Source organism: Diorhabda sublineata, chromosome 11, assembly GCF_026230105.1.
Source record: "Diorhabda sublineata isolate icDioSubl1.1 chromosome 11, icDioSubl1.1, whole genome shotgun sequence".
Classification (NCBI taxonomy): Eukaryota; Metazoa; Arthropoda; class Insecta; order Coleoptera; family Chrysomelidae; genus Diorhabda; species Diorhabda sublineata.
The window spans coordinates 2,229,655-2,247,354 of NC_079484.1; the positions used below are offsets into that span (position 1 = coordinate 2,229,655).

The 17,700-nt window shown below is 29.8% G+C and overlaps 1 protein-coding gene across 8 annotated transcripts in view; it reads right to left on the minus strand.

Moving 5' to 3' along the window:
* Nucleotides 1-17,700, minus strand: part of LOC130450029 (NPC intracellular cholesterol transporter 1-like) — a 39,449-nt gene that overhangs the window by 19,222 nt on the left and 2,527 nt on the right. For 2 of the 8 annotated variants that reach the window (XM_056788187.1, XM_056788185.1), the window contains exons 2-9: nucleotides 13,741-13,959; nucleotides 12,769-13,032; nucleotides 12,528-12,713; nucleotides 9,033-9,225; nucleotides 8,700-8,771; nucleotides 5,775-5,912; nucleotides 2,104-2,333; nucleotides 1,612-2,051 (exon numbers count right to left, since the gene is read on the minus strand). In XM_056788187.1, coding sequence (XP_056644165.1) covers nucleotides 1,612-2,051; nucleotides 2,104-2,333; nucleotides 5,775-5,912; nucleotides 8,700-8,771; nucleotides 9,033-9,225; nucleotides 12,528-12,713; nucleotides 12,769-13,032; nucleotides 13,741-13,959 — 1,742 coding nt within the window. The remainder of the gene's footprint in view (nucleotides 1-1,611; nucleotides 2,052-2,103; nucleotides 2,334-5,774; nucleotides 5,913-8,699; nucleotides 8,772-9,032; nucleotides 9,226-12,527; nucleotides 12,714-12,768; nucleotides 13,033-13,740; nucleotides 13,960-17,700) is intronic. The other 6 variants (XM_056788186.1, XM_056788189.1, XM_056788188.1 and 3 more) reach the window with 3 other exon arrangements.

Here is a 17,700-nt window from a genome sequence, read left to right on the forward strand (position 1 = left end):
GTTTGGTGTTCAATTTTGTCTATTTAGCGTTAGTGTATGAATAAATTAAGAGAAAAACATCAAAATAATACAGATAAAAACAATAAATTCAAAATTATAATGTTACGAACTCGTCCACGACATGGTTCGTGAAGCAGGTCATAATCTATTATGTTAATAGTTATTGCAGTTCGTAAAGTATCAATTTTCGAGAATGACTTTGAGTTCGTTTACATTCTAGAATCCGAATTATCGAGAAATTCGTTGTGTATAAATAGGTGCTCGTTCATCAGCGAGTAGTCAGTTAATAATTAAATGCCGCAGTAAACGGATCAGAATAGTAAATCGTGAATTTGAATAAATTAATTAAGCCAATAAATAGTCGAGTTTTAGTGAATAATTTAGTGTTTGGTGTTCAATTTTGTCTATTTAGCGTTAGTGTATGAATAAATTAAGAGAAAAACATCAAAATAATACAGATAAAAACAATAAATTCAAAATTATAATGTTACGAACTCGTCCACGACATGGTTCGTGAAGCAGGTCATAATCTATCATGTTAATAGTTATTGTCGTTCGTAAAGTATCAATTTTCGAGAATGACTTTGAGTTCGTTTACATTCTAGAATCCGAATTATCGAGAAATTCGTTGTGTATAAATAGGTGCTCGTTCATCAGCGAGTAGTCAGTTAATAATTAAATGCCGCAGTAAACGGATCAGAATAGTAAACCGTGAATTTGAATAAATTAATTAAGCCAATAAATAGTCGAGTTTTAGTGAATAATTTAGTGTTTGGTGTTCAATTTTGTCTATTTAGCGTTAGTGTATAAATAAATTAAGAGAAAAACATCAAAGTAATACAGATAAAAACAATAAATTCAAAATTATAATGTTACGAACTCGTCCACGACATGGTTCGTGAAGCAGGTCATAATCTATTATGTTAATAGTTATTGCAGTTCGTAAAGTATCAATTTTCGAGAATGACTTTGAGTTCGTTTACATTCTAGAATCCGAATTATCGAGAAATTCGTTGTGTATAAATAGGTGCTCGTTCACCAGCGAATAGTCAGTTAATAATTAAATGCCATAATGAATGGGTCAGAATAGTAAACGGTGAATTTGAATAATGAAGTTTTAGTGAATTATAGTAAATAGTTTAGTGCTTAGTACCTACTTTATTGTAATTAACGTCAGAGTATAAATAAATTAGGAGAAAAACATACTATAATATAAATAAACACAATACACCAGTCACTAGTAGAAGGACTTAAATGTGATCAAGCAATTTAATACAAATTAAGAATGATAATGTTTCGAACTCGTCCACCACATAAACCGTAAAGCCTGCGCTGTTCGATTATGTAAATAGAATACAAAATTTGGTGGACGCGCCGTGTACAAATTTCCAAAAATGTTGTAAACCTTTAAATTTTTTTTTTATAACCTGTCTAAGTATATTTTGTTGCCCTTGTTTAGAAGCACCGTTTATTTACATTCTAAAATCGGAATTATCGAGAAATTCGTAGTAGGCGCTTGTTCATCAAACGAATTCAAATAAATTAGTGAATAGTTAAGTGTATTTAGCGTTTGTGTATAAAATGAATTAGAAAATGGTGAAACCGACTCACCCCACGCACTTAACAAATCTATCTAAATAATTTGTCTTGAATCCTAGCGGATCCGTGCCTTCCTCTTCGAAAATTTCGAGACTATTTTGGTAATATCCCCAAATACTTTGTACGACACATTCAGAAACGTCTGTACTTTTCTGGTTTTCTTTCCTCAAAGGCGCGAAGCATATTTTATCAAAACTGTGAGATGTTCCGAGTCCAAGGGACTGTATTTGTTCTTGCAAATCTAGAACGGATTTTAGGAAAAAGTCGTTGAAAGCCGGACCAAACACTAATATCCCGTCGGAGGTGTTGTGGTAGACGTTCGTTAAATTCACAGCTCTGATTATGACTTGTTCCGTTCGATAGAACGGTTCGAAATGGCTATCGAAGAATTCCCTTTCGATACGGCTGCGAGACGTGGGGGAAGCCCAAACTTGTACGGGATCTGTGGTGATCTAAAAAAAGAAACCATAGAAATCATCTACTTGTTTAGTTGGTAAGACTTACTTTTAGATATTTTATTCCGTGACCTAGTCCGATAACCAAGCAAGCTCCAAGGAAAAGGACCAACCACGGTCTTTCAGCACAAAAAGTGCCCCATTTTTCAAAAATAAATTGTAGGAAAGTGTCGGTGTTGGCGCCTAATTTTTCGATGAACGATGAAACTTTTTCATAATCTTCCGGTGATTTGTTTATGGAATGAGTTTCCATTTCGTGGGCTTGTTCAGATGTCATACCTAAACATATACGGAAAACAATTAGATATTGTGAAAAACTAGACTTTTCACTAATGTAGTGGAAAAAATGAAAAGAAAATACAGCGTAATAAAATTTTACTGGAAATAATAGTGAAAATTGCGTTGATTGAAATTTTCCAAAACCAGAACCACCACCGAATGTTGGCAGCACTACACATAGTGTACCATGTACCAAGTTATTGCTATTGCCAAAATTTTTGAATTGGTACCCTATTCGCCAAATATAACTCCTCCAGATTATTTTCTGCTTCTAGATTTGAAAAAATGCTCGGTGGTGAAAGATTTTCCAAAAACGAAGCCGGCAATCAATGGTAACTTCTTTGTTGGGCCAGATACTTATGGGATCATCCTCGTACAATAAACGAACAACTTTTATAGTTTTCAGAAGTGCATTCGACACAATTAAAAAAGAGAAAATAGCGAAAACACGAGAAAATTAGCTTCAACTCTGAATTAATTCAATATAAGACTTAGAAATTTGTAATTTGTTAGGTTAGGTTAGGATTAAGTTAGGTTAGGTTATAATTAAGTTAGGTTAGGTTAGAATTAGGTTAGGATTAAGCTAGGTTAGGTTAGAATTAGAAATTGGTCTCAATCTTTTAAAGAAAACTCTAGAGCTTCAACTCTGAATTAATTCAATATAAGGCTTGGAAATTTGTAATTTTCTTTCTATAGAGGGTTTTCCAAAACATTTTCGAAACAAAACCGTAATTTTCAGATGTTTAAATTATAAACAAACGAATAATTGGACTGTAAAAACAAAATTTTAAGATAGTTTAGAAGCTGAGAAGTTTTTTAGGTAGAGATAACCTCAAAATTTTCAAATTAAATCCCTATATCCCTAAATGATAATAAAAAGTACCTATGAGGATAATAATTATACCACACAGAAGATTACTTCAATATAGGTTAGGTTAGAATTAAGTTAGGTTAGGTTAGGATTAAGTTAGGTTAGGTTAGAATTAAGTTAGGTTAGGTTAGGATTAAGTTAGGTTAGGTTAGGATTAAGCTAGGTTAGGTTAGAATTAAGTTAGGTTAGGTTAGGATTAGAAATTGGTCTCAATCTTTTAAAAAAAACTCTAGAGCTTTAACTCTGAATTAATTCAATATAAGGCTTGGAAATTTGTAATTTTCTTTCTATAGAGGGTTTTCCAAAACATTTTCGAAACAAAACCGTAATTTTCAGATGTTTAAATTATAAACAAACGAATAATTGGACTGTAAAAACAAAATTTTAAGATAGTTTAGAAGCTGAGAAGTTTTTTAGGTAGAGATAACCTCAAAATTTTCAAATTAAATCCCTATATCCCTAAATGATAATAAAAAGTACCTATGAGGATAATAATTATACCACACAGAAGATTACTTCAATATAGGTTAGGTTAGAATTAAGTTAGGTTAGGTTAGGATTAAGTTAGGTTAGGTTAGAATTAAGTTAGGTTAGGTTAGGATTAAGTTAGGTTAGGTTAGGATTAAGCTAGGTTAGGTTAGAATTAAGTTAGGTTAGGTTAGGATTAGAAATTGGTCTCAATCTTTTAAAAAAAACTCTAGAGCTTTAACTCTGAATTAATTCAATATAAGGCTTGTAAATTTGTAATTTTCTTTCTATAGAGGGTTTTCCAAAACATTTTCGAAACAAAACCGTAATTTTCAGATGTTTAAATTATAAACAAACGAATAATTGGACTGTAAAAACAAAATTTTAAGATAGTTTAGAAGCTGAGAAGTTTTTTAGGTAGAGATAACCTCAAAATTTTCAAATTAAATCCCTATATCCCTAAATGATAATAAAAAGTACCTATGAGGATAATAATTATACCACACAGAAGATTACTTCAATATAGGTTAGGTTAGAATTAAGTTAGGTTAGGTTAGGATTAAGTTAGGTTAGGTTAGGATTAAGCTAGGTTAGGTTAGAATTAAGTTAGGTTAGGTTAGGATTAAGCTAGGTTAGGTTAGAATTAGAAATTGGTCTCAATCTTTTAAAAAAAACTCTAGAGCTTTAACTCTGAATTAATTCAATATAAGGCTTGGAAATTTGTAATTTTCTTTCTATAGAGGGTTTTCCAAAACATTTTCGAAACAAAACCGTAATTTTCAGATGTTTAAATTATAAACAAACGAATAATTGGACTGTAAAAACAAAATTTTAAGATAGTTTAGAAGCTGAGAAGTTTTTTAGGTAGAGATAACCTCAAAATTTTCAAATTAAATCCCTATATCCCTAAATGATAATAAAAAGTACCTATGAGGATAATAATTATACCACACAGAAGATTACTTCAATATAGGTTAGGTTAGAATTAAGTTAGGTTAGGTTAGGATTAAGTTAGGTTAGGTTAGGATTAAGCTAGGTTAGGTTAGAATTAAGTTAGGTTAGGTTAGGATTAAGCTAGGTTAGGTTAGAATTAGAAATTGGTCTCAATCTTTTAAAAAAAACTCTAGAGCTTTAACTCTGAATTAATTCAATATAAGGCTTGGAAATTTGTAATTTTCTTTCTATAGAGGGTTTTCCAAAACATTTTCGAAACAAAACCGTAATTTTCAGATGTTTAAATTATAAACAAACGAATAATTGGACTGTAAAAACAAAATTTTAAGATAGTTTAGAAGCTGAGAAGTTTTTTAGGTAGAGATAACCTCAAAATTTTCAAATTAAATCCCTATATCCCTAAATGATAATAAAAAGTACCTATGAGGATAATAATTATACCACACAGAAGATTACTTCAATATAGGTTAGGTTAGGATTAAGTTGGGTTAGGTTAGAATTAAGTTAGGTTAGGATTAAGTTGGGTTAGGTTAGGATTAAGTTAGGTTAGGTTAGGATAGGATAAGATGGTAGCTAAAAGAAACTGAAATAAAAACAATATTAAAAAGTAATTTTAAAGTTGATAAATTTAACCAAAAATATTATTAAAATCTTGATTATCCATTTTGACCTCAAAATATGTCTCAAATAATTTTATAGTGACTTAAAACAAACCAAATAGGGCAAACTAACAACTAGGAATCGTTTAGGAAATGAAAGGTTAGATTTAAATCCAACCTTTTAAGTAGTTTTCAAAGGGAACAACAACACCTTTAGTTATACTTCAACCACCAACGGATTAATTAGTAAATACATAAAAAAAATTTCTTTATAACGTGCTAAATTTATATGTGAATATGTAGACAACTGAATATTGTGAAAACTCTCTAAATATTTTGGTGTATAACGTTAAAACACAATTACACTGTCTGGTCCTTCGGACGTTCCATAAAACGTCGGTTCATACCCGGCTCGAAGGACCATATAGTGTAATAGTGATTCCAAATGAAGATAAATTTGATATTGTTGCAAACATTTTATTGTACGATGAAAATAAGTTTTCAATTAAGTTGTCTACACCTTTATACGAACAGTATTCGTAAACCTACTGGATCGTTTCGATGATTGTAATGGACTATCCTCCGCGTCTCCTAATGCAACTTGGGAGGAATGATGTTCAGGCACCGCCAACCTACGTGCTACTTCCGCCCTCATATCTTCAGATAATTGTCCTCTTACCAAACCCACTGCAACCAACCATAACCCAAATATTCCACCAGTTATTTACAAGAAAAATAATACATGCTATCATTAAATCATACATACACTTATAAACTTAGTGCTGTCATTAAATCAGTGAATACAGGACGAATGGACAGGTATTTGTAAGTGTATGTATGAAACACAGCATTCGATAAGTCCTGTGACTGACCCAACTTTTGCCAAAACATCAATTTAATCTCCTTCAACAGCAATACAATCATTGAAACGCTTCAGTTCCAGCAATTGCTTCTTCATTTGAGTCGAATTTCTGGCGACGCCATCTGTGTCTCAGCCACACGACTTATCGAGTGATGTAGTATTTTTAATGGGGAGTTTTATGGGTAAACGTTATAAATATGTCAAACAGTGTTTTGTATTTAATGATAGGGCAGTAAATATTAGTGGAGTTATACTAATGCACACTGTAGAAGCAAAAAAAAACATATGTACCATGCAATGAAGTTTACGCTTCATACTATTGACGTCACCTCGTATTTGACTGTAGAAAATGTAGAAATCATCCAATTTCAATGAATTTTTGTCGTTTTTACGGATGATTTTTCGATTTTCTACAGCCAAAATATAAGATTACAAAGTTTCCTTACAAAATTTATTGTTTTAATAAAGTTTATTTTTTTCTAAACACCATATTATTCCAATTATTACCAAAATAAATATTAGTATGCTAAAAATTGAAATATTCTTCCCATAAAATTGTTACACCATGTAATTTATATCTCAGAAACAGTAAGTGATGATTTTCTTTTCATTTATAAAGAAATTTAAAATAAAAAAAAAATAATTTCTCGTGTCAACACTTCAAAATGACTTGCCTGGTACATATACAGTAAGCGTGAAGACGGGAAGGGGAAAACTGTTACACAATATAACCTTTTATGTAATTTATTAATCCAACTATTATATGGAAACGAAAGTGTCGAAACTTTCAGACTTTGGAAAAATATTTTTCTCAGTGTATTATTAAAACCGATTGAACGGTTCCCAATCTCATTATTTTTTATGCATTTCAATGCTCACAGATGGAATAAATAGTGGAAAAATAACACTTTAGTGATTAAAATTATTGTTTTTTATAAATTATAAGAAAAACCATAACCATTTATCGAAATGAATGACAATAAATGCAAACAAACAATGACAACTATTTTGATGTTGATTTGTCAGCATTGTGAAGTGTTACCAACTTTCTAGACTTAATTTCCCTGTATAAAATTACCACAAACCCAGCACTATAACTTTTTTAGATCCCACCCGGTATACTTATTATATTCTCTGAGCATTTTCATTTGTTTCTGATCGAGTCGGGTTCCTTATCCATAGATTTCCATTTCCCAATGATTTTTTTCTTTATTCATAGACAAATATTTGGAGGAGTTACAAATGATCCCGCTCATAATAAATGTGAGGTTAGAAATTATTTGGAAAATACTTTTAATAATAAAAGTCTTTCATTATCACTAAATTTTCATTTTTCAATGATCATTTTTTATTTATGTATTCAAATTTGGAGGAGATACAAATTTTAGTGAATTAAGGAAAAAAATCCAACGGAACAGCTCAGAATTATGGTATTATCTTTGTATGATAAATTTGGATATTTTTTCGCAAAAAGAAATATATTTTTAGAGGCTTTTTCTTTTCTATTCGACTTAATGTACAATTCTTAACTCAAGTTTTGATACTAAATAATTTTGGTGCTAATAAAATAACGATAAAGTTGAGAGCACAAAAAGCAAATTAAGAATCCAGTGGAAAAGTTTTTAAAATAAACAATCAGAGATAGTTAATTGCTTTTTCGTATATACAAGATATGAAAATGAATGAAAATGCAAATGAAAATCCCAAATGGATAAAATTTTGATTCAAAATCAAAATTGTATCAGATGATTCTACGGTTACAGTAAGATGATCCTGCTGATAATAAATGTGAGTTTAGAAATTATTTGGAAAATACTTTTAATAATAAAAGTCTTCCATTATCACTAGATTTTCATTTTTCAATGATTATTTTGTATGTATGTATTCAAATTTGGAGGAGCTACAAATTTTAGTGAATTAGGGAAAAAAATCCAACGGAACAGCTCAGAATTGTGGTATTATGTTTATATGATAAATTTGGATATTTTTTAGCAAAAAGAAGTAGATTATTTGAGCCCTTATCACAGCAACAATCTGTTTAATATCGTTTTTTATTTTTATTTCAATTTTTTTGAAATATTCCCAAGTTTACTTTTGAAATTTCGACTTAATGTACAATTATTCCCTCCAGTTTCGATACCAAATGCTTTTGATTCTAATAAAACATCGAAAAAGTGTTGTACAATGAGAATACAGTGGAAAAGTTTATTATAATTTATGAGAAATAAGTTGTTTTAAAAAACATTTCTAAATAGTCCCTTATTCGAAAAAAGTTTACCACTTTGAAGAGGGTTAAGAAAGAAGTTTCCTACTATGAAAATGGTTTAGAAAAAAGTTTCCAAATCGCCAGAAATTGTTATTAAAAGCAAAATCATGGAAAGTAAACCAATATTGTGGAATTAATTAGAGTTCGATGAAAAAATATTGAATTTCAATTAGTTCTTGAAGTAATAGTTAATTTTTTCTTTTCTGTATTGTATTTATCTAAAAGCGAAATCAATAAATACTGTGGTCGTTAATACACGAGTTAATAGTAAAGATAATAACAACAAATTAATCTACTGGACACAGCAGATATGATTACCAACAAACACGCCACATATATTTAATACCTTGTCTTTCGGCTACGTTCATTTCTGCAGACGTTTCAAAAAGCTCCCGTTCATAGGTGTACGTATTCCGTCCTGTTCAAATAAATCGAATGAAAAAACATTTCAAGCAAACACTGTGCTGGCATAGTATTCACCAAAACCGAAGAAACGTAAAAGCACATTGTTCGAAATAAACCAGTTTGACTTTTACACATCTATACAAGTAAATTTCGGGACTCTCCTCCTTTATTAGTCAAAAATAGTGTTAATTACAAGTCAAACCAATTTATTTATACACACATTGTTATGGTGGTGATGATATGTAGCGTACCATCAATCCAACACCGAACTTACCTATATTATTTCTCCCCGAAAACAATAAAACGCTTATCAAAAATATTGCGGATCCCACAACGAAAATAACTGTCATAACAACGGCGTAACCATCTAGACCGAATATCTTGAAGGGTTGTACTGGGGATGGTACATAAGGTGGAGCAGGACAACTCTCTTCACAATCGACACAGCTGCAAGCCGGAGAAATACCCTGAAAGGACAATATTTATTCAATAAATGAACTCGTGAGCAAAAAATCGACTCAGATGATACCCCTGCAATCGTAAGTCACTGGAAAAACCATTTGAGTGTCACATATTCAGTTTGATAGAGATCTAGAGTAAAATAATTTATTATATGTGCTTAAAACCAACCGTAGACCTTTTTGTAACCAATTTAGTTGAATTTTCATTGAATTTATCTAGTCTTAAAGTTACAAACACGAAAAAAACGCAATTTTAATACATAAATAGATTACTCACTTTATTTGCACATTTTTTTTGTTATCATTACAATTTTTTTTACTTTAATTATTTTTTTTCAATGTCAAAATTATTTGCGAACTGATAAATTACAACAAAACATTTTAATTGTATAGATAGTTTGAAAGTAAATTGTTTCATGTTAATTATAATGAACACTGAAGGCAGGGGTAAAATTTTCCCGAATAATTTCATCGGAACTACTGTTGAGCTAATTTCTATAAACCCAACAATGTATCTTTTCTAATCCCCATCCTGTATATACTGATACTTATTATATTCTCTATGCAGTTTTGTTTGTTTCTGAATGGATTATCGGGTTCATTTGAACTACTGTTGAATTGATTTCATTTTAACGCTCTGTATCTCGGAAATAGTTATTTGTAGAAAATTTTTGTTATTTTCCCTCATGTATTGATACTTTTTGAGTACTTTTTTCAAATATCAACCAAAAATTTCTATCATTTTGAAATATATAATTTTATAAGTGAAAGTATGGTTTTTCCAGGCACGCCCCAATACTCTGTTTTATATTTCTCGAATCATTACTGATGAGATTTTTTACAGAATTTCCATCGAATTAGAAAGAATATGTCTATGAACGAGCAAAATTTTACAATTTTATCGCGAATATTTTCAAAGATACATAACTTTGAAATTATCCCCCATCATTGACCTTGCAATAGAGATAGCTTAATTTTAACGCACTATATCTCAAAAACACCTCGTTCTAACAAGTTCTTAATTATTTTTCTTTATATATTAATCTTTTTGAAGTGATTTTTTAAAAACATAAACAACAAATTTCCATTATTTTGGTATATATGATTTTATAAATTAAAATATGATGTTTTTGGACAACCTTCTATACTTTTGTTTATATTTCCCGAACCATTTGTGATAAAATGTTTTCCGGAATTTCCACATATTAAGAAAGAATGTGTCTATAAACAAGCAAAATTTCACAATTTGGTCGCCAATATTTTCGAAGATAAATAACCTCAAAGTTAGTCTTCATTTTTGACTTTTGGTTACAAGTATATTTTCTTTGACGCTCTATATCTCGGAAATACTCATTTTTGAGAAATTTTTGTTATTTCCCCTCATGTATTCATATTTTTTGAATACTTTTTTTTCAAATATGGACCAAAAATTGCCATTATTTTGGTATATATGATTTTATAAATTAAAATATGATGTTTTTGGACAACCTTCTATACTTTTGTTTATATTTCCCGAACCATTTGTGATAAAATGTTTTCCGGAATTTCCACATATTAAGAAAGAATGTGTCTATAAACAAGCAAAATTTCACAATTTGGTCGCCAATATTTTCGAAGATAAATAACCTCAAAGTTAGTCTTCATTTTTGACTTTTGGTTACAAGTATATTTTCTTTGACGCTCTATATCTCGGAAATACTCATTTTTGAGAAATTTTTGTTATTTCCCCTCATGTATTCATACTTTTTGAATACTTTTTTTTCAAATATGGACCAAAAATTGCCATTATTTTGAGATATATATCATTTTATAAGTAAGTATGGTTTTTCCGGACATGCCTCAATACTTTGTTTTATATTTCTGGTACCATTAGTGATAAGATTTTTTATAGAATTACTATCGATTTAGACAGAATTTGTCTATAAACAAGCTAAATTTTACAATTTGATCACCATTATTTTCGAAGATATATAACCTCAAAGTCAGTCTTCATTTTCTACTTTTGATTTCAAGTATGTTCACTTTAACGCTCTATATCTCGGAAATACTTATTTTTCATTATTTTGAAATGCAATAAACCCATTCAGAAGCAAATAAAACTGTATAAAAAATTTAATTGGGATTCGTATACTGGGTGGGATCAAAAAAAGTAATAGTGTTGGATTTACAGTAATTCTATACAAAAATCAGTTCATTAGTAGTTCAAATGAACCTAATAACCCATTTAGAAACAAATATAGAAAATATAATTAGTATGTACTGGATGTGAAATAAAAAATTTAAATACTAATCATATTCTCTCTGCAGTTTTATTTTTTCTGAATGGGTAATTAGGTTCATTTGAACTACTGTTGGACTGCTTTTTGTATAGAATGTCTGTAGACTCAACACAATAACTTTTTTAGTTCCCACCCAGTATACTAATACTAGTAAAATACTCGTAGACATTTTCGTTTCTGAATGGTTCATTTGAACTACCGTTAAACACAGCGGATCTAAATGATTCTAGTACATACACCGGTTCTGGAATATTTAAATTTTAATTAGAGGAAACGCGTGAAATTATTTATTTCTCCATTTCCAGAAAACCGCACTTTCGACATGATTTCTACGCCACTTCCAGATAAATTGGACGGTATCCAAATCTAAATTTGAAATCAATTTCATTATTATGGCTTTGTTGGTGTATTTGAGTGTTTTCATTTGTTTTTCAATAATTTGGGTGTCTCTAATTACAATAATTTTGATTTTCAAATGTGTTTCGAGAACAGTAAATGTCCAAGTGATTTAACTGCATCTATTGGAATAATACATAAATTAAAATAATCGAATACCAAAGATGGAAGTCAGACAGTCTAAGAGTTTAACATTTTTTTTATATTATTTTGAATATCAACAGTATTGACAGAAATTTATTGTGAAATTCATTTCCTTCATCTTTATTATGACACGATAGTTGATCTTTTGCCAAAATATTGAACGAAAATATAAAGTAAACGACCGCAAAGATATAATCGGTACGTGATGGGTGGCTAGTCATGGCATTAAATTAAAATAATAATAAATGTAAAATAATTTCACATTTTATTTATAATTTCCAATAATAGATATATGATTCAAAATTCAGCAGGGAAAATAATAAAAATATGACAAAAATTTAGTTATTTTACCATTAGTTTCGTTAATGATAAAACAATTGAAAATTTCTTTTCGATAACATTCTATAAGCGAAAAAAAATCTTTCTATTATTATCATTATTATAAATTTAGTTATTCCAATTTTAATAGATAGATCTAAACGCACTTACATCCACTGATTTATTACAAGGAACAGAGGTAAGATTTAATGGATCGAAACCGTTGATTCTACCAGTCGAATTTATGTAATTGATCTGGAAAGGTACCATGGGTGTATCTTTGTCCCCCAAATAAGTGAACCACCTTAGAGGAGAACATTTAGCCGAACCCCAATCTCCACACATCAGATCCAAAACCTGGAACAAGCAGTTACAAGTGATTCGAGGGAAATTTGTTCAGATATACAAATACCTTTCCTCCGGTTGATGGTACGCTAACTTGCTTACACGAATTGAAAGTGCTTTCCATAAACGAATTCTCCATGTAATAATCTATTTCTGTGATGTAGGTTTCGTTTGTTTTCGGATCTTTTTCGGTTTGTTTGACGCCTAAAAATTTGGATTGCTGTGGAGAACAGGTCATATGACAAACCGTCTTCAGGAAATTGTTCATACACGACGGGCACCTGCTGAGTAGAGTTTGAGGTAGTGCCATGTTCGCTTCGAAACTTTTGAGCTGAAGAATAGAAAAGATACGTTAGACTATTCGTAGGATTTGTTTTTGGATATGGCCCTGATATAGGAGTTGTGTTGGTTAGGTAAACGAAGAAGTAGTCCGAGTACATAATACAACTAGTGACGGAATTTAGTATCTAAACGACTTTGTAAAATTGGAAAATTGTTTTCCATGTTATTTTGTTTTAAAAACAGTCTAAATAGGATAAGAAGATATACTGCCACCCTTGATCCGCCTCAGTAGAAGCAGTCTAGGGGTGCAACTAAATACGCAAACTGTATGGTTAGATTAGGTTGTTATTCTACGGTGGGCAATAACTTTTGACCGGTAGTGTAAGTTACATTGTATTAGAATTAAAAACTTGTGAATATATTAGACTTAGTTATGTTTTAAATTTGGTTTTGGGTCGATATCCTCTATATATGTACCAAAAAAATTACAATAGGAACGTATTAATAAAAACGAATCAATTATAAATAGTTACATTGAATATTTTCTACTAAATCTGTAAATTTATTCGATATTTTTTTGTCTATATCCATATTTCAAGAATATAAATTACCCTTAACGGTACAAATTGGTAAACAACAGCTTTTATTATTCATTAAAAGAACCTCCAGACTTTATTGTATTCTTTATGAATACATATACATACATATCATATCCGCTTCCGGACGTTATCGTATCTAATTCGTATTTTAACGATACCTGATCGACCGCGCAACAGACTGCATCTGGTGACAAATCCGGACATCGTTTTTTCAATATAGCAATAGCTGATTCGTCTTGTAAAGCTTTTGCCGTGCCGTTATAGAAGCAATTTTTCATCATGCCGTCGTCGGGATCTTCGTAACATTGTCCGTACCAAATACAGTGCCCTTCAACTTCTTTTCGACGTCCGGAATCATTACTTGTGGCGGCAGGTACCTAGAACGAATGCGATAATCAGACAAGGTCTTTATTGATTGAATTAACTTTTATAAATAATCAAATAATACAATTGTTGAGAGTGATTCATACTGTCAATTTGGACGGTCGCATGTCTGAGGGAAAAGGAAGGCCAGACCAGGGGCGAAGCAAAGGGATCGCCCCTCGTATATTTATTTTTTATAACAGACTCTATTAAAAAATCGCTTTTCTTTAGTTACCGTTTTATTACCAAAGTATTTTCAACCAATTGGTCTAATATTATTATTGATTCATTCAATTCTAGCAATATTTTGTAGAATATTTTTGATATTTTACCGATCTTAATTCAAATAATTCAAAATTATCCTTAATGCGACCCTGTGTATAATGAAATCAGCGCGTGCATTGTAAACTACGAGTTTAATGTGTTTTTTTTTTCATTTCGGAACAAATCAATGTCAATAATAAACTGCATCGATCGAATTACGCTACTAAATATAAATGCAAGTTTAACATCGTCCTTAATGCGAAAACTCAGCTCAAGTTTTCTTGGCTAATAATTAAAAAAAAATCGCGTGAAGAATACTAACTATGTATTTATATATAACGTAACAAATAATAAAGCATTGGAACAAACAAGTTTTGTGAATTAAATATAAATATGACCCTGTTATTTTGGATGTGTTTATGATTCATTTTGTCTGTTTGTATGGTAGAAATTTTGTAATCAATATTGCATTAACTTCCCATTAATATTTTGATTTGAAATTTTGCTTGCATAATAATTGTTTTAATCCTTATGACAGCTCTATTCGTTCGTTCTATTTTCCGTCCGTCTCATTTGAAAGATTTCGCCGACATGTTTCTTCTTCTTTTTTTCGTTTGTCTTTCATTCTATTACAGTAAACATCACTCTACTATCCACAACTTCAGCCTTGTAGAGGAATAGTTTTTGTATGAAAGGAAAGTTACCACCCTCCCCCTACATGAATAACCTTTCTCTTTCTCCAACAAAAAAGAGCTAATAATATATTATGAAAAAATGTTTTAAAAAACAAAAATAAAGATAAAAAATTTGACATTTGACATGTCGGATTTTCTGTATTCGCTCTAATGTTGTCTGTTTCTAAAGTTATAAAAACTATTTGAATTAATATATTTTAATTAATCATAAATAATTGATATACTAAATTATTATTAGAAACCAAGCGAATAAATTTTCTTTAATAATTATAAACTATGACGTAACATTTTTTGTGCAACATTATCGCTTTGTATAGACCATAGTTCAAGGAAATAATTTAACAATTTATCATTACAAAGTTGTGATTGTTACGTAGAATTCAAATTAACGAGAAAATTATGAAGCTCATCAATAAAAACATTACTGATAATATATAAAATATATGTTTATCGTATGATAAAATTATTTTTTTAAATAATAAGTACTATCATTATTGTTGGAACGAAATTCTGACTAATAATTTATCGATACGTTGATGTGTAATAGTAGCAACAATTTTGAGTCACCCTATATACAGTGATACAACGCACGTGTACAAATATGAGATTTGCATGCAAAGTAAGCATAAATGAATTTCACGCAAACAAACTTTCGCATCTGACCAATGAAAAGCTTTTTTAAAAACACGTGAATGTCACGGAACATACCAAGGTTCCTCAAGTGTACCCCGTCTAACTTGAAACGTATTTCGAATAAGTAGGAAATTAAAAGTTTTTGATGGATCTGGTATATATTTTAAATAAAATGTAAATATTAGTTTTATTTATGGTAAAGTAAATAATAAAAATTGTTAATAGTTTTTTCGTTAAATGAAACTTAAATGTCTATGTTAAAATTATTGAAAATAATGGGAAAGTTGAAGAATCCAGACTTTACAGTTATTTTTGTAGCGGTTGGCGGCCCTGTTTGTAATGTTCAATGCTGTCAGCTTTACTTTTATTTTTTACTTCATGTATTCCTGTTCGCTTGTATTTTGAATTTATTATGTCAAGTAATTTAAAACTCTATAAAACTATGAATCGTGTCGGTATTTAAACAGCTATTGAATAATGACGTTGATGAGCTTTTACGATACCTCTCTACAGTAAAATTAATGTAGGTATTATATAAACAGTGGTGCCATTTCCGTGTTTTCACCCCGAAGTGTAAATCATTTTGTTTACATATCTGACAACTATGATCGATGCGTCGCTGATTCCTTGTTTTGAAGAAAAGTTACAGACATCAGCGTATTTATTTATTTATTAAATATGCTTTTAAAAATAATGAAGTTCATTTCAATGACTTATTCGGGTAGAAAATGTCTACTATACCGGCGGCATAAATAAGATGGAGTTAAATTAACGAATGTCTGTTTTATCAGGTATTTAAGGATGAAAAGTAATTTTTTCTTTAATATTATGTAGATTCGAGTCCGTAATGCGTAGAATTAAGTCCAATGTATCATAAGTAGTAACAAAAAAATATATGATAAAATCACAAAAACAATTTATTGAAACATTCAAGGTTACTAATTAACACTTTCTTGCTAACCGTGGGTTGAACAAAGTCTTCTTTTTTTTGCACTTTTTTTATATGTAAAACAAAATAAACACATGAATGTCTACTACTAATTTGAGGTTATAGTCAGAATTTAATTAAGACGTAAATGAACTTGGCTTATACGGATTATGAAAAACGTTTTAATCACAGTTTTCTTTATACAATACTACGAATCATTACGATATTAAGTACGTATGAATTACAATTATATTCAGTTAATCACTCACAAAACGGTTCAAGTTCCAATAAAAAATTATTAATTTTCGTTTAATGATAAGAGACAAAGGTAATTTTAATTTTTTTGTGTGGGATTGCGATATATTTGAGAGTCACATAATCAATGTAGACAATTATTAATTGATTAATATACGACGACGAAACCGTGGGTACTGTTAAATTATATTTCATACCGAGACAGTGGCGGCTTCAGTATTTTTTCAAACATTTACTATAGTAAATTGAAATAAATGAAGCAACCAAAATTCTTAGTTTAGACCACGCATGCTCTGTTTTCGAATATGCGCGATTATAAATCAACATTTTAAGGTTAAGTTATCGAAAATACGATAATTAAAATAATAAAATTGATTTGTTTGAACCCTAACGTTGATCTGTGATTGATTCTTACTGGCCTCAAATATAAATTAAACTAAATGTGTGTTCATATTTTCAACTTTATATCTCTATCGAAGAATAGTTTTCCGTACACGCCAATGGACAATAGCCTGATATGACATTCCAATCTAGGGTCAAGTATCTTTATTGAAGCGGTCTAATATTAAATAATTCACATTAATAGATTTTATTAAGGTAGGTATATACATATTTCACATTGTAGAACAAGTTTTTTCAATTATAAAAATTTTTAAGATGTTTTAATGTTTAATCAATTCGGTTTTAATCACAAAGTATTTGGTGTTAATGTAAGATTGTTAACATAACCTTGTAATTAGTAGAATTCTTTATAGTGAATGGTCAACATTAAAAAATTATCTTTTGACATTGAATTTGAGAATAATGGAAAATAATAAGTTTGTTTTTGTATATACTTACATGACGAGAAGAATTAGGTCTTTTAAAATTAGCTTTAAAAAACAATTTTCTATTAAAAATTATTAATAAGAGAAAGTGTCTAGCTGCGGGCAATTACACTAAATAATTTTTATATAACGAATCGAATATTTTGAACTTCG